Source organism: Procambarus clarkii, chromosome 13 (assembly GCF_040958095.1).
Source record: "Procambarus clarkii isolate CNS0578487 chromosome 13, FALCON_Pclarkii_2.0, whole genome shotgun sequence".
NCBI classification, from domain to species: Eukaryota; Metazoa; Arthropoda; class Malacostraca; order Decapoda; family Cambaridae; genus Procambarus; species Procambarus clarkii.
The window spans coordinates 32,258,389-32,284,869 of record NC_091162.1 but is presented as its reverse complement, the minus strand read 5'-3'; the positions used below and the strand labels follow the sequence as shown (position 1 = coordinate 32,284,869).

General features: G+C 50.7%; 1 protein-coding gene across 16 annotated transcripts in view; it reads left to right on the top strand.

The window, feature by feature from the left end:
* The window catches only part of LOC123757282 (peroxisomal acyl-coenzyme A oxidase 3-like), a 546,669-nt gene that overhangs the window by 37,694 nt on the left and 482,494 nt on the right, over positions 1–26,481 (top strand). For all 16 annotated transcript variants that reach the window (XM_069323862.1, XM_069323857.1, XM_069323852.1 and 13 more), the window contains one exon: positions 12,111–12,269. In XM_069323862.1, the coding sequence (XP_069179963.1) occupies positions 12,111–12,269 (159 nt within the window). The remainder of the gene's footprint in view (positions 1–12,110; positions 12,270–26,481) is intronic.

The window sequence follows — 26,481 nt, the reverse complement described above, 5'->3', positions numbered from 1 at the left end:
GGGTTGCTCTCACCCTTTGTCTCTGGGTGACTCTCTGTTTTGCCTCCGTCTGCTGCCTGTGGGATCAGTGACACCTTCGACCCGGAGTCCTGCGAGTTTTGTTGCTCGTTGTGGCTCGGTTACCCAGTTGTGCTGACTAAGCGGGTGCGGGCAGCAGGGGCGTTGCACTTTGAGCCTTGGTGGTGGCAACGCTCTCGTGGTTTACTCCCCGGGAGCCCCGGGGCTACCTCGTTTTGGTTCGTGTTGGGACTTGGGGTGTTGATTGCTTCGGTTCCTTCCACGCCCCCTTGTGTTTTCCCTGGATCCCCCTTCCTGTCTGCATCCGGTTCCTTACCGTCTTTTAGGATCGGGGCGGGGTTTGATGGTGTTGAGACTCGGGCAGTCTCAGGGACTTCCCCTTCCGGGGTAGTGACGGGGGCATTGAGCCTGTTCCTCCAGCCGAGTTGTAAGAATCTGCCAGTGGGCTCCCTTCTTTAGTGTTTTCGCGGCTGCCCCGGTTTTCTGGTACTGCCGGGGCTTTGGGGGGACGGCTCAGCCCCGGGGGCTGTCTTGTCGGTTCCCGGGGCTGGGGAGGGGCTGACTTGGGGGGGCCCTTGGCCCCGTAGGACCCCGTGGTTTTTTTTCTCCCCCTCTAGCCAGGGCTTGTGGTTACGCGGAGTGGGGTCTTTCCTCCCCACTCGCTGTACGTGCTGTTGGGCGGCGGCCCCTCCCCGAGCTCGGTTCTTTGGCCTTTGAGTCGGTTGGTTCCGTCCTGTGGGTGGATGCTTCCCCCTCCCCTTTTTTGGGACGGTGTCTTCATCATGTTTCCCCGTTCTTGGGGTTCTACGTGACTTCTGGTCTCGGGTGTGCCTGCGCCTTTGTGTGCCTTCAGGACTAGTGTTGGCTTCTGTGTTCTCGAGGGTTCGGGAAGGTTTTCACTACTTCCCGCATTATTGGAACAGCTGTCGGCTCCTCGTCCGGGTCGCCGTTTTGGACTACTTGTAGCCCAGTTGGGCTGCTTGTGGCTAGTGGCCCTGTTGGGCTACTTGTGGCCCGATTGGGTACCTTTTTGGGCTCTGTCTTCGCTTCGTTGGCCGGTTTTGTTGTTCCCGCTTCCTCTTTTGGCTTCTTTTCTAGTGCAGTAGTCCTGGTTGGCACCGTCCCGCAGAGAGGATTGTGTGGTTCGGCCAGCGTGTCATGCGCATGTGCCGTGGAGTTTGTTTTGGTCTGGGTGGTTGTTTCAGTGCTGGTGTTTTGCGCCCTTTTTTCTCAAGTGCTTCGCCTCTCGCTCGTCTCCCTTGCTGTGGTATGTGCCCCTTCGCTCCGGGGGTGTCCTGGTTTCCAGCTGGGGGGAGGGCGCCAAGGTTTTCCCTGTGTCATGGGTGTGGGCCGCCTCCTTCACCTCTACCCTGCTCTCCTGTGTGTCCGGCTCTGGCGTCTTCACCTGGCGGTGCTCCCAGGATCTTCTGGGCACGGTGGAGTCATGTCACGTTCGTGCCTCCGTTCGACAGGTGAGTTTCTGTGGTCTGACGTCTTTTGGCCGGGCGCTGGATGCGGAGCTGTTTATATACCTGTCTTTATTTAGGTATATTTTTGTACGACAGACCGTTCACACACCAGTGACTGTCCCTTTTTTCAACCCTTCCTGTCCCCCTCATGTGCATGTCCAAGCCATGCTAGAGTCATTCAAGGGACCCACCTTTTTTCGTGTTATGAGATGTGTGGGTTGTGGTGCTGGTTATGTACTCACCTGGTAGGGCTCTCCTGGTTGTGCTTGCAGGGTTTGAGCTCTGGCTCTTGGGTCCCGCCTATCTGGACGAACTTGTGGGATAGTACCAGTGGATTGCAGCGGTGTTATTGGCACAATCGGGGAACACTGTATAAACATCAGAGGTCTGCGGTTGTTACACGACCTACTTGCGAGCATACGCCATATTGCCGGTACGTTCGTGGACTTCCAGGGGCACACTAGCCTGTTTTCGAATAGAAGTTCCGGCCCATTCTGGTTGTGGGGGGTATGTGGGCTTGCGGGCTGCTCCAAGCAGCTGTCTGGTGGGTCTCCCTCTGGCCGGTCTAGCCTGGCCTTGGGCCGGGCTTGGGGTGTAAATGAGCTCCCAGTACCCCATCCAGCGGATATCGAGCGGGGTTCTCCACCGTCGGTCGCCTGGTGTGCAGGATTCTGGGACTGCTGGGTTCTGTCGTGTCTCCGTTGGCCCTGATTGGGGTCTGCCTGCTCCGTTCTCTGCCTTTGCAGAAGCGAGTTGCTATTTACATGTTGCTGTGGTGCCTGTTGCTGCTGCTGCATGTGTGCATTGGTACCGTGTTTCGTGGTGGCGTGTCCTTGTTCCTGTGTCCTGTTGTGGTGTGGCACCTTGCTGCTGTTTTGTGCCTAGGGTTTGCGTATGGGGGTTTGCTTGTTGTTTTTCGTGGTCTTCGGGTCCCTGGCTTGGCCCTCTCATGTGCGTGGTTTTTTCTCTGTCCCTGCCTGAGTGTCCACCCCTGGTTGTTTTCCTGGGGTTCTTGTGCTTCAGCTCTTTCATCCTGCCTCTCCCCAGTCGTTTTCCTGGGATCTCCTTTGGTCGGTTTTGCCTGCACTTGCTGCTATGTTTGGGTGGGGGGGGGTGGTCGGTTTCCACCGCTTCATTTCCTTGTGCGTTCCCTTGTTTCCTCCTCTGCTGCAGGGGTGTTCTGCATGTGTTCCTTGGCTTCTTGGGCATTTTTTCAGCCTGTGTCCTGTGGTGTGCTTCTTTGTCTCGGTCTGTTGCAGTTGCTCGTACCCCTTGGTTCGGGTACTGTTTCTGGTGGCACCCCTTCCGCCTTCTTTGGTTTCCTAGCTTGCCCTGCCGGTTGGTTTTTTGGGGTCATGCGATGTCTCGCGTCGGACCCGTCATTTCTGAACTCCTGGTGGGCTTGCTTGCTTTGGAGTTTTTCTGTTCGGCAGACGTTCCATCTCCTTGTGCAGCCTGGGTTTCGGTGGTCGCGCCCGTGATCTTCCCGTGGCTCCGCCTTTTCCTGGGCTCGGAGGGGCCTTGTCGGGGCTGCTTACGTTCTACCTCGCGATCTCGCCTCCAGTTGGTGGTCAGGGAGCTTCATGGTAGGTGTCCCAACTGCGTACTTCTCTTGGCGGCAGTATGGGGTATTTTGGCGGTCCTTCCTTTACCTGTCCCTTCTTAAGTGGCTACTCTTGTTAGCGTCGGCTTGGTTTTCTGGTGGGGGTTGGGGGCCGTCGTCTTGCCACATACTGACGCCTCTTTTCGTGCGGCGCTGGCGGAGCCGCTTCGGATTGCTTTCGGTTTTGGTGTTGCTTCTGCGCCGTTAGTAAGCCGTCTCATGCGCCACTTGCACCGTCCTGGTCTCTGGTCAGCGTGCTCTGTTTTCTTCTCGGTTAGTAGTGCCCCTTAGGTTCCGGTTTGTTTTTTCGTCGACTTTTTTTCCTTTTGGCATTTGCCTCTCAGGGTCGGGTCGCTGAGTTTTCTTGCTCCTTCGGTTTTAGCGTTTTGGTTGTTCGGTGGCAGCAGTCTCCATCTTTTCTGACGCGGGGTTGGGCTGCTGTGTTCTGGAGGGGTCCATGGTTTGTTGGTGCTTGGTTGGTCGGGCCGGGGCTGTGTTGTGTGTTGTGTTCAGTGGCAGCCCTCCGCTGTTGTTTGCGTGCCACGGCATCTGTGTCCGGGGCGCGTTTTGCGTTGATCCCGTTCTGTTCCCGGTTCGCGGGTGATGGTGTCCCAGGTTGTCAGCTGTGTTCTTGCGGCTAAGCTTCCTGTGTTCTTCCCTCATGCCCGTGGCGTTCGTGGCTTCGCTGCTCCCACTGCCGTCTGAGCGATGTGTGCTTGCGGTCATTCGGGCATGGATCTTTGGTGTTCGTACGGGGGCCTTGCTGCTCGTTGTTCTCGTGTTGTTCCCGGGACTTTTTGGGGCTGTGGCGCCTTGGGTTGGCGTTTGCTGCCGGTTGTCTCGCTTCCGTGGGGGGTGCGTGGTGTCCACCTCCCGGTTCCGTCCCCTTTGACCTTCCTCTGTGGGTAGTTAGCTCCGGGGAGCCGACGGGGCTCCCCCCAGAAAACCAGCGTTGAATGTAATGAAACGCCATTTTCTGGGTGAGACCCGGAGGCTCCCCGGCAACCCTCCCTCCCTCCGGTCGGCGGTTTTCGCATGTTTTGACATCCAGCCTCAGAACTGATGGGTGGATAGCCAGCGTGGGAGGTCTGGGGCTCCCCCTTCCCGGGACTTTTTGGGGCTGTGGCACCTTGGGTTGACGTTTGCTGCCGGTTGTCTCGCTTCTGTGGGGGGTGTGTGGTGTCCGCCTCCCAGTTACATTCCCTTTGACCTTCCTCTGTGGGTAGTTAGCTCCGGGGAGCCGACGGGGCTCCCCCAGAAAAGCAGCGTTGAATGTAATGAAACGCCATTTTCTGGGTGAGACCCGGAGGCTCCCCGGCAACCCTCCCTCCCTCCGGTCGGCGGTTTTCGCATGTTTTGACATCCAGCCTCAGAACTGATGGGTGGATAGCCGGCGTGGGAGGTCTGGGGCTCCCCCTTTCCCCCTCCCGGGGAGGGGGGAGCTGCGCAAACAGCGGCGCGGTGACGTGTGACGTCATACTCGTTTGCTTGTTTTCTGCTGGGGAGTTCTATCCATTAGTTCGGCTTTAGGTAGCAATTTTAACCAGAATAGGGGTTTGTTTTGGAATGCTTACCTTTCTGGATGCTTGACCTGGTCGATGGCAGACATAGAATGCTTCCAACTACACGGGGGTTTCTATAGGCCATTGCTTCCCTTGCCTCTCTGAGAGGGCCAGGTTCTGGCCGTGGTCCCCGGTAGGCCCTAGAACTCCATACACATCACTGATGCCAAAGTCTGACATTAGCATATCAGCCTGGTAAAGCTCCGGGGAGCCTCCGGGTCTCACCCAGAAAATGGCGTTTCATTACATTCAACGGTGGTTTTTTGTGAGAGGAGCATCCCTGGGCTCCATGAAGGAGAGAGGGATGAGACTCCACACACACACAGGCTGTGTGGTGTGAGCTCGTGAGGTACTCACCTCACTGTGTGAGGTTATTGGCCTCCATTAAATCTGTGTGACTGGAATATTTAGGTTAATCAGGTGAGTGAAAAATTATTTCTTGTTAGTGTATTGTCCCATTTCCTGTGTTTTAATATATGTAATGCACGCACCTTAAGTGTTGAGTCCCGCCAATTCAAAAATATGGTACTGTCCCAATGTGGGTACTCATGTGGTTGAAATGTTTACGAATGCATATTGGTTCTACATCCCTGCTTTAAAGTGGCATATCTATACCATAAGTAAGGAAGTAAAGACGGGTTTTGTGAGTTCCTACTCTAGAGTATGGCTTTCAAGCACGTGCCCTTACAGTGGTGAAAATGAATGTCAGAGGGAGGACCAGGTTTTGGTGCTGGTCTCTGGTAAGCCTATAGAACTCTGCGGCTGATGCGACTTAGTAGATGGCACCATATTAGTATATAGTAGCTTCAGGAACCCACAAAGGGCTTCCCCCAGAAAGAGCTATATGGAGAAACTAGATGTGTTAAATATACCAAAGTTAGAAGAGAGAAGAAAAGAGGTGATATGATCACTATGTACAAAATAGTAACAAGAACTAACAAAATTAACAAAGAATTCAAAACCTGCATCTTCAAAGCAAAGCTGCTGAAGAAAAACATTTGAGAGTTGTCGTTTTGCAAACAGAGTAGTAGACAGCTGGAACAAGTTAAATGAGTAGATGCTGGATGCCCAAACTGTCAGTAGTTTCAAAGTGCCGTATGGTGGAGTACCGGGAAGATGGGACACCATGAGTGTAAATCTCATCCTTCAACTGATTGGAGTTCTTATACATACCGGGGACCATGAGCCAGAACCTAGCCCCCACTCAAAGAGGCACGAGAAGCAATGGCTTATGGCTTATAGAAACGCTCCCTGTGGTTAGAAGCATTCCATGTCTGCCATCGACCGGGCTAGGGACCCAGAAAGGGAGGCATCCCAAAATAAACTCCACCTGGTTCAAAATTGCTACCAAAAGCCGAACTATCAAGCTGAACTCCCCAATCCGAAAACAAGCAGACTAGCATGATGTCACATCTACCGCCGCACCACTGTCTGTGCAACTGGGGAGAAAGGACCCATGCCGGCCATCCAACCCCAGTTCTCAAGCTGATGTGTTAAGTGGCGATCTTTCAACTTTGGCTCCTGTCTCTGTGCAGTGCTGTGCGTTTGCGGTGTTCTGCTGTGTAGTGATGTGTGAGCCAGGAGTAATTCACGGAGTAATAGGGCTGCTGCATGCACCTAGGGCCCTATTTCCTAGGTGCCCTGTAAGTACTGTTCTTGCGGCTTGGGGTTATCTTCCACAAGTGGTCCAGGGACTACCTCCATACTTTTGCTGCTTGGCGATTGCCCGCCCTTGGGGTCAGCTGGGGTTTTCATAGCTGCTGTTTGACCTTGGGTAGGAGGTAGTATCGTCGCTAGAGGGGTGCAAGGTACTGTGCAGTTTGTCACCTATTATCACAGCAGCCGGTTCTGTTCCTCCTGGAGACATTGTTCTTTTGTGGGGTTTTCTTTTTCTTTTTGTTTGTTGCCTGGTGGGGGGGGGGAAGGGAGTCTGCCCCTTGGTCATTGTCCATCCTGTTACTCTGGTGGTCCCCCACTAGGTCTTCGTGACTGTACACGTCGCAGGGGTTCAGCTTTAATTCTTCTTTTGGTAGTTTGGGCCAACCAGTTAGCAGTACCTTGCCTGGGCTTCCCTTAGCAGTCAGCCTAAGGGCTGTGGAAAGCTCCATTGGGACTTAATGGTCCAATGGATGTGTCCTCTTGATCCCATCTCGTCTTGTGTGAGTTCGAAGGTTGCTCTGTTCCCTTGTCTCAGGGTGACATTTACCGGTTTTGCCTCCATGCTGCCTGTTGGGTCGATGACACTTTTGACCCAGAGTCCTGCGAGTGGTGTTCCCTGCTGGGGCTCCAATTTACTCAGTCCACTGATACTGATAATTGGGTGCCGGCAATGTCAGCATTCTATGCAAGGTTTAGGTTGCTGCAACGCGCTAGGTTGGTTGATTTTCCGGATGCCCCGCGGCTGCCCTGCTTTGGTTATAGGGACCTGGACTTGGGGGGCATTAGTTGCTTCAACTTTGGTTTCATCCTTGCTCCCTCGTCCTTACCCTGCTGTCATTTGTCCTGCTACCACCCCCCCCCCCCCCAACTCCCAAACGTCTGAGGGTTTCGGAGTTGGGGCAGGGTTTAGATGGTGTTGAGACTCGAACAGTCTTAGTGGCTGCACCATCCAGTTCGGTGATGGAGGCATTCGAGCCTGCTCCTCCAGTCGGGGCATCGGGGTCTGACCAGTGGGCCCCCTTTTTCCCAGCTTTTTCAGTGGAGTCTGCCTTTTCTTTAGGGGCGGAGGGTTTTCCTCCGGAGGGTTTGGAGGACGGCTCTGCCCTGGGTTCTGGCATGGAGGATCCCGGGGATAGGGAGGAGTTGAAGTGGGGGGGCTTGGGCCCCGTTTGACCCCGCTTGAGTGTTGGTACCCTCGGTGCAGGGTTTGTTGCAGTGAGAGAGGTTTTCTTACCCCACTCTCTGTACGAATTTGATATGGGTTCTGCTCTTCCCGCGTCTCTTGGGTTCTTTGGTCCTTTCCTTCCAGAGGTTTTCGACTTAAAGCATCCCACCTAAGAAGGCTTGGGAGGCCATTGTGGCATATCTCCTGTATGACCCAGATTGTGCCTCAATAATGAACCCTTCTTCGTTTGAGTTTGGTTCTATTTTTCCTTATTGGGTGCATTACGAGGTGCCGGAGTCATCTTGGTTGGCAGACTGCCCTTTCTTTTCTTTGGGGCTTGGCATTCGTTCTGTCACACTCGCATGCTTGAATGGTGGGAAACTTCTACGGTTGTTTAGGTTTACCTGGGGGGGTGAATTGAAGCACCTCCATGTGTGCTTATTCGCCCCCATTCTCCCTAAAGATATCGGCCAGGTGCAGCTTCATGTGCAGGTTTCCGACCTTTTGGCGTCCCTGGTTGGTGAGGATTTGCACGCCTGGAGGCACTTGGCTTTGGGTTTGCCTTTCTTTTCCCTGCTTGAGCTGTTTTCAGACTGGCTTGAGGAGGTTGTGGGGGTAGTGGGTGCCGGGCCTGTGTCAGGTGCATTTGCCTCAGTGGCTCGGGAGTCAGCAGCCTTGTTGAAGTTGTTAGCGCTGATTCTGATGGAGGCGGTGCCTCTGTTCTTTGCTTCTTGCCTTGAGTGCTGTCAGGCTGTGCTTGCTCACTCCCTGGAATCTGTGTGGATCCTGGCTCCTAGGTTTTCGTCGCCTCTTTGTTCGTTGCTGTTTGCAGATTCTGTGGTTGTGCAGTAGCTGCAGGCAGCTTCATCTAGCTGTCGCCCTATGTCAGACTTGTTGGTTCTCCAGGGTGGCCGTGGGGTCTTTCCCGAAAGGGTCATGCCAGGGTTCGGGATTCCTTTAGTTGTGGTAGGCCTTTGGTGCCAGTTTCGGAACCGTTGTTGCCTTTGGAGCTGGCAGTGACGGGTCGGCGCAGTGTTTGCTCTGCGCATTGGTCTGCACGGTGTTTGCTCTGCACATTGGGTGGCTTACCGTAAGGGACTTCAGACCATTTGAGGTTCGCGCCGTTAACGGGGCGATGGGGGGGAGACGCTCACGCTGCTCGTTCAAGCCTAGTTCCACGATTTATGGGCATTAAAGATCGTTTCCTTCGGCCTGCGGTGGCATAGAGTGACTCCTCCTCCTTCAGGGGGGTTCAAGGGTTTCAGGGCAGGCCTTTTCTCCTATGCTTTGTCAGGTCATCTTGGAGTGGGTATGCTTGGGCTTGGTCAAAATGACCTCATCCCTTATGTGGGTTTCCTGCCTGTTTCTAGTCCCGAAACAGGACTGTGCGGATCTGAGGTTCATTCTGGACTTGTCCCATCTGAACCCCCTAGGTCTTTTGCTACTCCTTTTGGATGACCACTCTGTCCCAGGTCCGGCTTTTTTTGGATGTTTGGATGATGTCTCTGGACCTCCGGGATGCTTATTGATATGTCCCGATTCATCCGGGGTTCAGGGATTGGCACGGTTTTTTCGTGGGATGACAAGCTTACTGCTTTCATTGCCTTCCATTCAAGTTGCATCTGGCACCTCGCATTTTCACATGTCTTACTCGGGTCATAGTGGCCCGTTTCTGTCTGTTAAAGAGTCGGATTCTGGCCTACCTTGACGACTGGCTGGTGTGAGCTCCCAGCCGGACTGCATGTCTGCTTGCCAGGGGTTTGGTTCCTTCCCAGCTTGCCGGGTTGAGGTTCTTGGTGAACTGGAGGAAGTCCCTTCTAGTTCCTTCTCAGGTTTGGAGTTGGCTGGGTCTTGTGTGGGACTCTCGGACTGCTTCCTTGTCTCTCCCCCAGGCGTTGTTGCTGCAGCTGTGGTCCCGCCTTCAGCTGTTTCTGGAGGGCTCCCGGGTCACACGATGGTTGCTCGAGCAGCTGTGCTGGAGTCTGAACTTTGCCGTGCTGGATTACCCGCCTGGTCGGGTCTGGCTTCGGCAGCTGTTCTGGCTCATTCGGGGATGTACCTTCCGCCCCTTTCACAATCATTTGGTTCGGCCTCTGGGGGCCCTTGCATTGCTGCTGCGTCGCCGGCTTCCTCTTTGGATTTTCGGGGTTCAGTGCCTTGATGCCTCCGAGCTGTTGCTCGATGTGTACATGTATGCGTTGTCTCTTGGCTGGGGTTTTGTGACCAGTGCTCACCAGGCCGGCCAGGGGTGGTGGGGTCCCTCCTTCTGTCAGGCTCACAGCATGGTGCGGGAGTTCACGGCAGTGTGGCTGTCACTTTGGAGGGTTCGTTTCACTTGCAGATCGACAATCCAACTCCATTCGAACTACACTCTGGTAGTACATTGCCTGAATCCAGGGAGTTTGATGCGGTCCTTGGCTCTTTGGGGCTGATCTCTTTGGGTGACTTCTCGTGGTTACCTGATGAGCCCGTCAAGGTAGGTGCTTTTCAGCTGGACTGGTCGAGGTGGGGTTACCTGTAACTCTTCCTGCTGGTTCAGCTGTTGCTTCAGTTTTGGGCTCATTTGGAGACTTAGCAGGGAAGAATTGTCCTGTTGGCCCCTTGGTGGCCGGCCCAGCCTTGGTTTCTGGCGCTGTTTGCTCGGTGTCCTAACCCTGGGACTTTTCTGCGTCACCACCTCTTTCAGCAGATCGGTCCAGTCTGATATGTGGCTGGTTCGATCTTTGCATCTGGAGTTTCTGACATTGGTTTATCATCACTTGTATGGTAATCAGGTGGCTTCGTTGATGGTGTCCCATCTGTGGGCTTTGTCTCGGCGACAGTATGAAGTTTCCTGGCGGCCTTCTCAGCTCTTTTTTTTTTTTCTTTTCGTAGGTTGTCTTTGGTTTCAGATCGAGTTTTTTTGTCCTTTCTCTCTTGGCAGTTTCAGGACAGTCATTTAATGCCAAATACTGTTGCCTCATATCGTGCGGTGCTGGCGGAGACGCTCCGGCTTGTGTTCAGGGTGGTTGTAAATTCTACTGCGTTTCGCAAGCTGTCTCGTGTGTTGCTTCACCTCCAGCCTGCTTGTGCGGCGCCTGAGCCGACCTGGTCGATGGACTGGGTGCTCTTTTCCCCTCTCTTTTCCTTAGTTTTTGGTGGCCCTTTCAGTTCAGGATTGTTTTGATAAGGCTCTTTTTCTTGTTGGTATTGGCCTCTGGGTGTCTAATTGGGGAGCCTGATGCTCTCTTCCGGCGAAGGGGTTTCTGCTCTTTCTGTCCTGGTGGTAGGTTTGTTCGTTTGCAGCTGTCTCCTTCTTTTCTGGTAAAGAATGAGAAGGCAGCTCTCTGGAGGGGTCTTTGGGTGGTTGATGCTTGGTTTGGCCGGGGGTGCATTTTGTGTTGTGTCCGGTTGCGGCTCTTAACCGGCATTGGCTTGGGTCTCCTAGGTCATCCTCAGGGTTATTTGGTCCAGCCAGCCTGCGGTCTATCCTCGTGACCATGACATTGGCAAATTTGCTGCTTTAGCTGCCATTTTTGGTAATATGTCTTGGGCTAACATTCGGGTGCCAGGATTTTGGAGGCCAAACAGGGTCCTGGCCACCCATTACCTTGTCAGTGTTCCTGGCCCTCATTGGGCGTGTGACGCTTTGGGTCGCAGGTTGCAGCCAGTTGTCTCGACTTCGAGTTGAGGCGTGAATGGCGGCCAACTTCCGGGTAAGTCCCTCTTTTCCTTTTTCTGTGGCTAGGTAGCTCCGGGGCGCTGGAGGGGCTCTCCACAGAAATCCAGCATTAAATGTATGAAACGCCATTTTCTGGGTAAGTTCCAGTGTCTTCCTGGCAACCCTCCCTTCCTCCAGTCAGCGGTATTTGCGTTTTTGACATTTAGCTTCTGAACTAGGGTTGGATGGCTAGGGTGGGGGTTCTGGGGCTCCCCTTCTCGAGGAGGAGGGAGCTGCACAGACAGCGGCACAGCGGCAGTTGTGATGTGATGCTTCTTTGCTTTTTTTGGATTGGGGCCTTCTGCTTGATAGTTTGGCTTTCGGTAGCAATTTTGAATGAGGTGGAGTTTGTTTTGGGACGCCTCCCTTTCTGGGTAACTAGCCCGGTCGATGGCGGACATGGAATGCTGCCAACCACATGGAGGTTTCTATGGGCCATTGCTTCTCGTGCCTCTCTAAGAGGGCCAAATTCTGGCTCATGGTCCCCAATAGGCAAGAACTCCAATTGAATTGACTGATGCCATTGTCTAATACATGTATATCAGCCCGGTAATTCTGGGAGCCTCGGGACTCACTCAGAAAATGGTATTTTATTACATTCAATGCTGTTTTTTTTATTTATTTATTTAGATGAGTGGGTGATTTACCTTGATGTAAAGTTGATCTCTGATCCTATATGCTCCCAACACCCTGGAGGGGATATGTGAGTTTGCAAGTGCCCTTTTCCTTAGTGGATTGATTTAAATACGGGAGCATAGCTTATACAATTTATGTAAGTGATTGTGTGATATGGTTAGGGCAGCAACTTGAGTGCCTCTAAGACAGTGGAGTTTCGTTACACAGAATGTTCTATTTTTAGTATTGTGTAGTATTTTTAAATTTATTATAGGTATGCATGAAAACTGTCTTCTGAGTTCTTGTACATTTTCCCCAGAATTGTGTGTATAACTTCCTCGAGACTGATCCCGTGTTCCAGCATGTGGATGGAGACATGACGTTGGAGGAAGAGCGACTTATAACATTCCGTCGTGTCAAGAAAATGCTGAGTACAAAATTCACAGATGATGCACAGTTTCTTACTGATTTTAGAAGGGTAAGCCTTAAAATTTTTAATACAGTACAACCTCGATTCAGTGCATTATATGGGACCTACCCTGGTTTATTGCAGGGTTGGATTCGTTGCAAGAGGTGACCTTCAGGAAGCGTTTGTGTCAGTGTCCTTTTTTTCTTGTAAACAATAAAAATACATTATCATATTATATACTATACCTATATATTACTACTCTACTAAAAAATACTGTTACAGTTTTTATTTACCTTATTGTTGGAGTTATGTCAATCTTGAATTCTCATGGAGTTGTGATGTAAGGTACGAGATTGAAAGCCGTACCCTAAAGTATCGCTAACAACACCCGCTCTTACTTTCTTATAAATAGTGGAAGTGCAGGGGACTATATAGTAATAGTCACCAATTCTAACTACATGGGACAAGAAATACACCTTGGGGTACAAGTTTACAAAAGGATTTTATTTAACAAATACCAGATTTCCTCACACTTCTCAGAACAGAGTGGGGGGGGGGGTGTACTTGGATCCACCACAGGATTGATACAGACAAAAGGGTGGGGAAGGGTCCTTCTCCCTCTACAACCTGGGACTTAAGGTCATTACTCTATTGCACTCCTCTTAGGTCACTACAAAGGGCCTGGGTTTACAAATGGATATACAAAATAAATGTGGATAATCTTACCATGTGACACACAGCTGAGCACATACACCTGTGGAGGCCAAAACCGTCAGCAATTTCAAAGGGTTATATGACAAAGAGTGCTGGGAAGACGAGACACCACGAGCGTAGCTCTCATCCTGTAACTACACTTAGGTAATCACCTGAATTAACAACACCACTCTCCCTACACACAGGGTTCCAAAAATCCTTATTTCCACAAATTCTTATCCCTAACTCATAAAGAAAAGGGGAAGCATCGCTATAAACATCTATAATACTGCACTTATCGTGTATGTTGGAGACCATCCACAACACTGGTGTGGTTGTCACTGCCTCTCTCTCCCAAGTGACTGATAGGGGCTTGCACATGTCCCTGCCTGCCTGGTTCCAATAATGTCCACTCCCTATACATGTCATACACATTTCACAATACTTCATTTATATGTCTTATAATATTCCAGGCTGTTTTTCTACATTTAACACTGTTGTTTCTCTATATTTTCTTGCACTGAATCTGTTTTTTCTTAACCATTTTATCCCTTTTGTTTACATTGCTTTTTTAGGAGATTATTTTTTCCTGTTGAGATCTGAAAAATGCTGATCTCTGTGCATCTGAAAGGGGTCAGAGTTCCAGACTGTTTTTCAACATTTAACACTGCTATTTATCCCTACACAAGGGTCTCTCTCTTACAGTGAATAATATACAGTAAATATGTACTGTACTGTATTATGTCATTAGCACTGTATTGATTAAGTAGTTCAGCTGTATGTGGAGTACTACAATACAGTATATGAAAACTATTGTACACTAAAATTACTGCAACCTTAATTTTAACACTTTAACAGTATGTACTTAAATTTAAGACTTGTTCCTAACTGTACACTCCACGATGTTCTTAAATGTTGGCATCAGCCTTGCTGGTGCTCGGTGTTGCTGTGTTTGCTTCAGCTTCTTCTGAGCTGGTGCTAGCTACTGCTGTGCTCATGCTGGGTGCAGCTGTGCTCATGCTGGGTGCAGCTGTGCTCATGCTAGGTGCGGCTGTGTTCATGCTGGGTACAGCTGTGCTCGTGCTGGGTACGGCTGTGTTCGTGATGGCTACGGCTGTGCTCGTGCTGGGTACAGCTGTGCACGTCCTGGGTATGACTGTGCTCATGCTGGGTACAGCTGTGCTCGTGTTGGGTACGGCTGTGCTCCTGCTGAGTACGGCTGTGCTCCTGCTGAGTACGGCTGTGCTCATGCTGGTTACGGCTGTGCTCGTGCTAGATATGGCTGTCTCATGAAGGGTATGGCTGAGCTCGTGCTGGGTACAGCTGTGCTAGTTGATTTTCTGCTACTAATTCTTGCAAGATATTGACTCATTTTCGGCACTAATAAATTACTATTAGCAAGCCCCTGAGGTATCTTGTATATCAATACGTCTGTCGTAAAAAAATGGTAAATTCCATGATAATTCTTCCACCAGCGGACAAACATGTCACTTGCAGACAAAGCTGAATGCACTGGGTGCCTGCTGTATGAATGCAGACTAGGTCTATACACCCTACAGTAGGCTGGTGTTTAACCCTTAACCACTTAACTGCGCCAATCAAGTATTCTCGGTCAGCAGGAAACTGCGCCAACCAAGAAAATTCTTTTTGATTTTTCTGTACCCATTCCTATTGTGTGCGAGGTTGGTTGTGTACGAAATGGACTCTTAGGACCTCCAGTGAGATGCAGCCATCTTGGAAAAAATTCCCAGAATGCCCTAGAGCTGCTGGCTGGGTTAGTACTGAATGAGCAACCATGGGTGGCGCACGCGCCTCTGGCTCCCAAACACGAGTCCGACGAGGTGTTGAAAGATAATGCTCTGTCTGTGAAATTCAAACCTTATTGTTAGAACATCAGGGTCATAATATTGGTGAAGCTAGGCACAATAAGGACCTAACACAAAGGTCGGATGCAAGTGATACAGCACCTATGAGGATGATACAGCGAGCGTATCCAGTTGTAGCGCTGAGTGTCACCCCTTGCAATCCTATGCTATCTCCAATATATTTAGATGATACATAGATGAATCGTTTTCTGCGTTCAGTGATGATACATCTGATAAAAGTAGCATAGATGAACAGTGTTAGCGGCTTTCATGGTGGTGTTTTCCATAGATATTTTCAAGAATACCTGAATCTCTTCCTGACTGACGGACACTCTTTGAGGCTAGCTGAATCTCTTTGTGACTCACGGACACTCTTTGAGGCTGACTGAATCTCTTCCTATGTGGGACCATACAAAGCGATGTTTTCAAGACTACCTTACAAATTGATCTTTTCCTATAATCTTTTCAATACTACCTTATGCTTTACAAGCTTGGCTACATACAACCTACAAGTACTAAAGCCAAGGGTGTACGTGATTATTTGCAAGTACACAGAATGAAGAAACAGGAATTGAAATTTTATCTGTACCTGGTGCAACGAGAGCGAAGTCGCGCTGTGTACCATGGACTACTTCGTTGATTATTACTCGCTTCCGAAGTACTGAGTGTGTAATACAGTGTGTTACTGTGTAAATAGTGTGTGAAACTTTACATATTGTAATTTTAGTGAATTTTTAACAAGTAATATTGCAACAATAAACATTTATTGTGGACACATTACTGACACATATATCACAGTTCCATGGAACATTATGATCATTCTACTGTATACATATTGTAAAGGACACAAATATGCATCATATACTATAAAAAGAAAACAAATAAAACCACATTGAAAATATATAGAACAAATCAATGAAAATATATTTGTGGCAACACCCGGTGCTTGAATGGCCTGTGCGACCGTGTCTTGGCGATTCATGCACGGGCGACCAGGCCCTGATGACGTCACAGCGCACCTTGTCCACGTCCCCACAGCCAAAGTAAGTGGAATTTGGTATTTATTTTTACATAGACATGTTCAGGGAAGGGAATTTATCATTTTACGAAGAAAAAAGAATTTTTGGGGAACACTTTATTTCATGTGCACAGGGGGAATTTCACGATAAACTTGGTGCAGCATTGTTGGTGAACAGTGCAAGAGATACATACACGATTTGACTTAAAATAATTTAACATAAATTTTTAAAGCTTACACAAACACTTACCAATTTTTTTTGCATAATCAACTAGGCAAATGCTCCAACTTTGTCTAAATGATTACAACGTAATGTGAAAAACAAGCGAATCAAAGTTAATTTTAATATTGAATATTGAAAACTTCAGATTTTCAATTCAGAATAAAAAATATGAAGTATCACCAATTGTTCATTTAATGTTATTATTCTCTCAGAATAGCATATGATCATCATTTTCATCAAATTAGAATATATTTTTTCAGTATAGTTTACTGTAAAAAAAATCATCAATAAGGTATGCGGCGAATTTAGAAAAAAAAAATTATAACTCCAAATTTATAAAGTTTATGAAAAATCCATTCTGAAAGGATTGTAGAGCAGACAGCTGAGCACGCAATATGTCAAAATTGTGTGAATCGGTCAAAAACTGGAATTTTAGAAGCCACTCAAAGTTGAAACTCTAGTTTCAGAGTTAATTGAAGTTGAAGTTATCAACAATGAATAAAGGTAGTTTTAATTCGTTAATTTAGTTGTATGTTTTAACCCTCAAACCGCGCATGTCATATATAAATGATATCAGTGACAAAACCGAAACCACGCACATCATTTATATATGATTTCGTGTCTAGCGCTATAATTTAAACGCCCCACCTGGGATAGGGGCAGCTATAGTACAGCCACGACCGATAGTTGCCAGATGCCACCTAGAAAAAAAATCCAGGCCAACATTCTTGGGTGTTACAGCGTCAGTATTGAGCAAGCCACCAAGGCTGGCGCACGCAGCACGAGCTCACAGCACCGCTGTTCAGCTTGTGACCACAGCATCGCCTACAAATACCATAATATAAATGATACTGCTATTATTTAGCAGTGATAGTATTACTGAAGCCCCCTGACTGTGATAAAACTGACCAGGATTCTGATAATAGCAGGATTGTGGTGATATTTAGCGCTGTGCTCCATGGAGGAAGGAGTAAGGCTGTGGGAGGGAGGGTTGTGGCGTCGTTTTCTGACTGTGTGTGGCCACCATTTATTGACTGCACTCACCATACCAGCTTAGTGGTTCGATATGGTGAACACAAATGTAGATACTTATATATAACGTGTGTATAGTGTGAGATAACAGCGAGAGGAGTAGGTTGGGAGCCGCCATTTTGGTGAGGGAGGAGCATCGTCTGCACGACTTGGCATGTTGTTTACTGATGGCCACTATGGTCTTTGGACACCATACCAGCTTATTTGTTCAGGTATGGTGAATAAAACAGGTAGATACTTATATATAATGTGTGTATATAGCGTAATAACACCACAAACAATATTGTTGTAGGACAAATATTAGTGCGTCTGGCCTTGAGGGCGGCTGCCGATCAGCTGACTGTGTGAGTAGCTACGACTTTCTGCCTTTACTTACCATACAAGCTTAGATGTACAGTTATGGTGAACAAAACATGTAAATACGTATATATAACGTCTGTGTATAGTGAATAAATACAGAAAGAGTATTGTGGGAGGTGAATGAGGGTGAGTGAGGTGAGGCTTGCCCGAAACGCATTGCGTAATAGTGGCTTTAGGCATTGTATGTACTAGCTCTATCTATATATCAATCCATTAATGTAACATCACTTGTATGTATATACCTTACCTGAATAAACATCTAAACATCTGTGTTGAGGGAGGGAGTGGCAGTGAGTGGCTCGCTGGTGTTTGGCGGTCACTCCTCGTTGCTTTTTGACTCACAACACCAACTTAGTAGTGCGTTATGGTGTACAAAACATGCAGATACTTATATATAACCTGTGTATATAGTGTAACAACAGCAAAGCTATTTGTTTATTGTTTTATGAACATAATAATTGAATCACTAATATGCACACCATAATTTTGAGTACAGCGATGGTTCACACATTTTATAATATAAATATACCACAATTCACTGTATGGAATAATATTACTGCAAAAAAACTAAGAAAAAATCAATCAGAGACATTAAAATAATTAGCTAATAATATATTTGTGGCAACTGCCGTCTGACAGCTCTGGTGGAGTAGACCTCGTCTGGCGAAGGCTCTGCCAACACCCCCTTTTCTGGGGGGAGCCCCGTCGGCTCCCCGGAGCTATCCCAGGCTGATATGCTAATGTCAGACTTTGGCATCAGTCATGTGTATGGAGTTCTTAGGCCTACCGGGGACCACGGCCAGAACCGGGCCCCCTCAGAGAGGCAAGGGGAGCAATGGCCTATAGAAGCCCCCGTGTAGTTGGAAGCATTCTATGTCTGCCCTCGACCGGAACAGGCACCCAGAAAGGTAAGTGCCCCAAAACAAACCCCTATTCTGGTTAAAATTGCTACCTAAAACCGAACTAGTGGATAGAATTCCCCAACCGAAAACAAGCAAACTAGTGTGACGTCACACACTGCCGCGCCGCTGTCTGCGCAGCTCCCCCCTCCCCGGGAGGGGGAAGGGGGAGCCCCAGACCCCCCGCGCCGGCTACCCACACCTCAGTTCTTGAGGCTGATGCTATAGGCGATGGTCGTGTGCTCTGGCTCCGGTGTCGCTACTGCACTGTGCTTTGCGTGTGGTGTTAGTTTTGTGGGTGCGAGAGCCAGGAGTTATCTTCAGTACTCGGGCTGCATGCGCCTAGGGCTGCCTTCCCTAGGTGCCCTGTAAGTACTGCCCTTGGGGCTTGGGGCCACCTTCCACAGGCTCCTCGGGGTCTGCCTCTGCTGGTCCGTTTTACCTTTCGGTTTTTCGGCCGCCTGTTGGGCTCTTGGGTGTTCTGTTCTCCCTTGTTACCGGCAGGTAAGAGGCAGTTTGCACTGGTAGGGGCGCAGGGTGCTGCTCAGCTTGTATTTCCCGACATCGCGGCCGGCTCTGTTCCTTGGGGTTCGCTGTCCTCTTGCGGGGTTTTGTTTTTCTTTTTGTTTTTGCCTGGTGGGGGGTTCTGTCATTTTATTCAGTTTGTTTGCCCTTCCACTGTTCTCCTCGGTGGCGCCCCCTGCTAGGTCCCCGTGAGTGTACACGTCCCTGGGGTTGAGCTTTAGAAGTTTGCTTGGTAGTTTTGGGCGCCGGTTTGCAGCACCCTGCCTGGGACTACCTGAGCGCGAGTCCTCTTAAAGTAAACGCTCAGGACCCTGGGAATCCCCTAGGGGGCGCGTGGGTCCGATGGATGTGACCCCGGAGTCCCCACTCGCTGTGTGCGAGTTTGAGGGTTGCTCGGTCCCCTTGTCTCAGGGTGACCCTCATTGTTTTTGCCTCTGCCACGCTGCCTGTTGGGTCGGTGATACTTTCGACCCTGAGTCCTGTGAGTGTTGCTGCTTGCTTGTGACTCAATTTACCCAATCCTCTGATGATTCTATTCGGGTACAGGCGGCACGGGCGTTGCAGTCTAGGTTTCGTCTGTTGCAACGCGCTCGGTTGGTTGCTTCCCCGGATGCCCCGGGGCTGCCTCGCTTTGCTTTTCGAGACTCGGACTTGGGGGTGGGGGTCGCTTCGATCCTGGTTCAGTCCGCACCTCCTCGTCCTTCCCCTTCTGTTCGTTCTGGTCCCCCGCCCCTGCTTCCGGCCCCGAAGCGTCTGAGGGTTTCGGGGTCGGAGCAGGGGTTACTTGTTCTCGAGACTCGGGCAGCTTCGGGGGTTGCCCCTTCCGGGGGGGCGGCAGAGGCATTCGAGTCTTGTCTCCCGGCCGAAGCTTCAGGGTCTGACCAGTGGGCCCCCCTTCCTCCAGCTTTTCCGGCTGCTCCGTCCTTGTCTTGTGGGGTCGGGGCTTGGGGAGAGGACTCGGCCTCGGGTCCTGTGGTGACGGACCTCGAGGCTGGGGAGGGGCTGACTTGGGGGCCTTGGGCCCCGCTGGACCCCGCCTGGGTTTTTCTTCCCACTGAGCGGGGCTTATTGTTACAAGGAGTGGGGTTTTCTTTCCCCCCCTCTGCGTACGAGTTGGATTTGGTATCGGCCCCTCCCCGGGTACGGTTCCGTGTTCCCCCGGGTACGTCGGTTCCGTCCTTCCGGAGGTTTTCGGCTTATCGCATCCAACCTGGTGTGGTGCGAGCGGCCTTTGCAGCTTACCTCCTGCGTGACCCGGATTATGCCTCGGAAATGGATCCGTCCACGTTCAGGTTTGGGACTTCGTTCCCTTTCTGGCTCCGTTACGAGGTTCCGGAGTGGTCCTGGCTAGCAGACTGCCCCTTGTTTGGTCTGGATTCCTGGCATTCCTTCTGTCGTTCCCGCACGCTGGAGTGGCGGGAAGCTTCCACGGTGCTTCAGGTTTTCCTGGGGGGTGATCTTGAGTACCTGAATGTGTGCTTGTTTGCCCCTGCCCTTCCCCGCGATGTGGGCGTTTTTCAGCTCCATGTGCAGGTTCCCTCCCTTTCGGCGGCGCTCGTGGCGGAGGACTTGCGCGCTCGGGGCCTTTTGTGTTCGGCCTTGCGGTTCTTTTCCCTCCTGGAGCTGTCTTCGGATTGGCTCGTGGAGGATGTGGGGACGCTTGGGTCCGTCCCGGGGTCCGGCACCTTGTCCTCGGCTGCGCGTTCGTCGGCTGCCTTGTTGAAGCTGTTCACGCCGATTTTGCGGGATGCGGTTTCCCTGTTCTATGCTTCCCGTCTCGCGTGTCGGCAGGCGGTGCTGGGTTCCTCCGTGGAATCTGCTTGGGCTCTGGCTCTTAGGCGTTCTTCACCTTTTTGTCCTCTCCTGTTTGGGGAGTCGGCCGTGGCGCAGTTTATTCAGGCTGCGTCGGCGGCTTGTCGTCCGATGTCGGACTTGTTGGTTTTCCGGGGGTCCCGGGGTGGGTCTTCCCGGAAAGGTCGTGCCAGGGCTCGGGGTTCCTCTCGTCGTGGTAGGCCTCTGGTGTCAGGTTTGGGGTTGGCTCCTCCTGCGGACCCTCCCTCGTCTGGTCGGTGCGGTGTTCGCGCTGTGCGGGGTTCTGGGTCTCGTAAGGGTCGCCGGCCCTTTCGCGGTTTGCCCCTTTGACGGGGCGATGGGGGGGCGGCTTGTGCTGTTCGCTCGCGCCTGGTCCCACGATTCGTGGGCCTTTCGGGTCGTGTCTCGCGGCCTGCGGTGGCGTTGGGTGGCCCCTCCCCCCTTTGGGGGGTCGGGGCTGGCAGGGCAGGCTTCTTCCCCTGCGCTCTGTCGAGTCGTCTTGGAGTGGGTACGCTTGGGCGTCGTCCCTCAGATGGGTTTCCCGTCTGTTTCCGGTTCCGAAACGGGACTGCGCGGACCTGCGGTTCATTCTGGACTTGTCCCGTCTGAACCCCTGGGTTCATTGCCCCTCCTTTCGGATGACTACGCTGTCTCCGGTTCGGCTCCTCTTGGAGCCGGGAGCTTGGATGGTGTCCCTGGACCTCCGGGACGCTTATTGGCATGTCCCGATTCATCCGCGGTTCAGGGACTGGCTCGGTTTTGTAGTGGGGCGTCTGAGTTACCGCTTTCGTTGTCTCCCGTTCGGGTTGAACCTGGCACCTCGCGTGTTCACACGCCTTACACGGGTTGTGGTGGCTCGTTTGCGTCTCCTAGGTGTTCGGGTGTTGGCCTACCTCGACGACTGGCTGGTTTGGGCTCCCAGCCAGTCAGCTTGCTTGCTAGCCAGGGATTTGGTTCTTTCCCAGCTCGCCGGGTTCGGGTTCTTGGTGAACTGGAGGAAGTCCCATCAGGTTCCCTCTCAGGTTCGGACTTGGCTGGGTCTCGTGTGGGACTCTCGAACCGCCTCCTTGTCTCTCCCTCCGGAGTCTCTCCTGCGGCTGCGGTCCCGCCTTCGTCTGTTTCTGGAGGGCCCTCGGGTCACCCGGCGGTTGCTCGAGGGGCTGTGCGGGAGCCTGAACTTCGCGATGGTGGTCTACCCGCCGGGTCGGGTTTGGCTTCGACGGCTGTTCTGGTTCCTTCGGGGTTCCCCCTTCCGCCTCTCTCGCGATCGCAGAGTTCGACCCCCGGGGGACTTGCGTCGGTTGCTGCGTCACCGGCTTCCTCTTCGGGTTTTTCGGGGTTCAGTGCCTTGGCGCCTACCCGAGCCCTCGCTCGATGTGTACACGGATGCGTCGTCTCTTGGCTGGGGTTTTGTGACCAGTGCTCACCAGGCCGGCCAGGGGCGTTGGGATCCGTCCTTCCGTCGAGCTCACAGTACGGTGCGGGAGTTCGCGGCAGTGTGGTTTGCTCTGGGGAGGATTCGGGTGGCCCGCGGATCGACGATTCAGCTCCATTCGGACTGCTCTCCGGTGGTTCATTGCCTGAACCGAGGGGGTTCGATGCGGTCCTTGTCTCTTTGGGGTTGGTCGCTTCGGGTGACTCGTCTGCTGAGTTCTCGGGGTTTGGCTCTCCTGGCGGTTCACGTACGGGGCGTGTCCAACGTCTTGGCCGACGCCCTGTCTCGCTTCGTTCCCCTCTCCACGGAGTGGACGGTCGACGACGAGTCCTTCCGTTGGCTTTGCCAGACGTTCGGGCGCCCCGAGGTGGACCTCTTCGCGTCGGCGTGGTCGCGGCGTCTTCCCGTTTATGCGGCGCCCTTCCCCGATTGCGAGGCCGTCGGGGTCGATGCCTTTCGGCTCGACTGGTCGAGGTGGGGGTTCCTGTACCTCTTTCCCCCGGTTCGGCTGTTGCTCCAGGTCCTGACTCGCTTAGAGACTTACCGGGGGAGAGTTGTCCTTCTGGCCCCTTGGTGGCCGGCCCAGCCTTGGTTTCAGGCGCTGGTTGCTCGGTGTCCGAACCCGAGGGTTTTCCCGCGGCTCCGCCTCTTTCAGCAGATCGGGCCGGTACGTCATGTAGCTGGTTCGATCTTCTCCTCGAGTCTTCGCGTATGGTTTTTTTGACTCGAGTCTATCATCATCTCTATGGTGATCAGGTGGCCTCCTTGTTGGTGTCCCACCTGAGGGCTTCTTCTCGGCGGCAGTATGAAGTTTCCTGGCGGTCCTTCCGTTTCTTTTTGCGTCTTCGTCGTGTTAGCTCCTTGTCTGTTCGGGTGGTCTTGTCCTTCCTCTCGTGGTTGTTTCAGGACCGTCATCTTATGCCTAACACTGTCGCTTCGTATCGTGCGGCGCTGGCGGAGCCGCTTCAGCTTGCTTTCGGTATCGATGTTACGTCTGCGCCGTTTCACAAGCTGTCTCGTGCATTGTTTCACCTCCGCCCTGCTCATGCGTCGCCTGAGCCGTCCTGGTCTTTGGACAGAGTGCTCGCTTTCCTTTCATCTCCTCGTTTCGTTGTGGCCCCTTCGGTCCAGGATTGTTTTTCCAAGGCCCTTTTCTTGTTGGCTTTGGCCTCTGGGGGTCGGGTAGGGGAGCTTCATGCTCTCCTCCGGCGCAGGGGTTTCTGCTCTTTTGGTCGTGGTGATAGTTTTGTTCGTTTGCAGCCGTCTCCTTCTTTTCTGGCAAAGAATGAGACTGCTGCGTTCCGGAGGGGTCCATGGGTGGTTGATGCTTGGTTGGTCAGGCCGGGGGTGCATCATGTTTTGTGTCCGGTTGCGGCGCTTCGCCGTTATTTGTGCGCCACAGCTTCTGTGTCCGGGGACGCGCTGTGGGTTGATCCGGTTTCCCTTCTTCCCTGTTCGCGGGTTCGGGTCTCTCAGGTCGTCCGCAGGGTTATTAGGTCCAGCCAGCCTGCGGTCTATCCCCGTGCCCATGATGTTCGTAAGTTCGCGGCTCTTGCTGCCGTCTTTGGGAATATGTCTTGGTCTGATATTCGGGCGCGGGGATTTTGGCGGTCGAACAGGGTCCTGGCTGCTCGTTACCTTGTGAATGTCCCTGGGCCTCGTCGGGCCTGTGTTGCTTTGGGTCGGCGGTTGCGGCCAGTTGTCTCGGCTTCGAGTTGAGGGGTGAGCGACGACCGCCTCCCGGGTAAGTCCCTCTTTTTCTGTCTGTGGGTAGTTAGCTCCGGGGAGCCGACGGGGCTCCCCCCAGAAAACCAGCGTTGAATGTAATGAAACGCCATTTTCTAGGTGAGTCCCGGAGGCTCCCCGGTATCCCTCCCTCCCTCCGGTCGGCGGTTTTTCGCGTTTTTGACATCCAGCCTCAAGAACTGAGGTGTGGGTAGCCGGCGCGGGGGGTCTGGGGCTCCCCCTTCCCCCTCCCGGAGAGGGGGGAGCTGCGCAGACAGCGGCGCGGCAGTGTGTGACGTCACACTAGTTTGCTTGTTTTCGGTTGGGGAGTTCTATCCACTAGTTCGGTTTTAGGTAGCAATTTTAACCAGAATAGGGGTTTGTTTTGGGGCGCTTACCTTTCTGGGTGCCTGTTCCGGTCGATGGCAGACATAGAATGCTTCCAACTACACGGGGGCTTCTATAGGCCATTGCTCCCCTTGCCTCTCTGAGGGGGCCCGGTTCTGGCCGTGGTCCCCGGTAGGCCTAAGAACTCCATACACATGACTGATGCCAAAGTCTGACATTAGCATATCAGCCTGGGATAGCTCCGGGGAGCCGACGGGGCTCCCCCCAGAAAATGGCGTTTCATTACATTCAACGCTGGTTTTTTGCAACACTTCCCTACCCTATTGCGGCTAAAATATGCCACCTACGATTTTTTTGTTTTTTTTTCGTGATCAGGGAACAAAAATGAACACTTCTATAAGACGAAAGAATTTTTTTTATTTTTTTTTTTTTTGTTGCGCTTGTGGGTGTGAATTCCATTTGGGCCCCTAGCGGTTTGAGGGTTAATAAACATTGGCATTTGTACTCAAATATGCGATAGTTGTAGGTCAATATGTGTTGAAATGAAGTCAAGAAAAAATAACCCCCCAAAAAACACAAAATATAGGGATAATTATAATAATTATAATGATGTAAGGGATATATTTAGGGTATACTTTATACAAGTGAAAAAAGCCGTAATTTGGTCCCTAATCATCAAAACAGCCTAAAGAGAAAAAGAAAATAGAGTTTGAAATCAGAGAAAAAATCCGCCAAAAAAATTAAAAGTCCCAAGTTTTGCGAGTTGTGACCGATTTATTTGTTGACCAATTTCATTTTATCTTCACATTGTTAGGGTAATAAATGCATTCTTCAGGATGTAAAGGTTGCAACAAAGGAGAAAAAACTAAAATCTTAAAAAAAAAAAATTCCCCTGAAAATTTATTTTTAGGACATTGATGAAAGTAACATATATTAACATTGGACAATGTATATATTTTTGGGTTATATATTTAGCAACATTATTACAATAATAAGAGCTATAAAAAATACTTACTTTAGAACTGATTTATTAATTTTATTTTTTCGAAGCTGTAGGTCACTGAAATGTGGCGACGAAATCGAACAAAACACGTATGGTGTTGTGTGCACACGGATTAGACCTGTCAACTCGTAATTACCTAAGTGTAGTTACAGGATGAGAGCTACGCTCGTGGTGTCCCGTCTTCCCAGCACTCTTTGTCATATAACGCTTTGAAACTACTGACGGTCTTGGCCTCCACCACCTTCTCACCTAACTTGTTCAAACCGTCTACCACTCTATTTGCGAAAGTGAATTTTCTTATATTTCTTCGGCATCTGTGTTTAGCTAGTTTATATCTATGACCTCTTGTTCTTAAAGTTCCAGGTCTCAGGAAATCTTCCCTATCGATTTTATCAATTCCTGTTACTATTTTGTATGTAGTAATCATATCACCTCTTTTTCTTCTGTCTTCCAGTTTTGGCATATTTAATGCCTCTAACCTCTCTCTCCTCGTAGCTCTTGCCCTTCAGTTATGGGAGCCACTTAGTAGCATGTCTTTGCACCTTTTCCAGTTTGTTGATGTGCTTCTTAAGATATGGGCACCACACAACAGCTGCATATTCTAGCTTTGGCCTAACAAAAGTTGTGAACAATTTCTTTAGTATATCGCCATCCATGTATTTAAAAGCAATTCTGAAGTTAGAAAGCGTGGCATAGGCTCCTCGCACAATATTCTTTATGTGGTCCTCAGGTGATAGTTTTCTATCTAGAACCACCCCTAGATCTCTTTCTTTATCAGAATTCTTTAAAGATTTCTCACATAATATATAGGTTGTGTGGGGTCTATGTTCTCCTATTCCACATTCCATAACATGGCATATATTAACATTAAATTCCATTTGCCAAGTGGTGCTCCAGATACTTATTTTGTCCAGGTCATCTTGAAGGGCATGACAATCATCTAAGTTTCTTATCCTTCCTATTATCTTAGCATCATCAGCAAACATGTTCATATAATTCTGTATACCAACTGGTAGATCATTTATGTAGACAATAAACATCACTGGTGCAAGAACTGAACCTGTGGTACTCCACTTGTGACATTTCTCCAGTCCGATACATTGCCTCTGATCACTGCCCTCATTTTTCTATCAGTCAGAAAATTTTTCATCCATGTTAGAAGCTTAGCTTGTGCTGGAGTTCTTGTGCCAATAACATGAATAATATCTCAAATAGCAGTTATCTATCATATTACAGTATATTTTTTATTTTATTTAGTTTAGTTTAACCACCGTGCTGCTCCAAGTTTATTGTGAAATTCCCCCTGTGCGCATGAAATAAAGTGTTCCCCAATAATTCTTTTT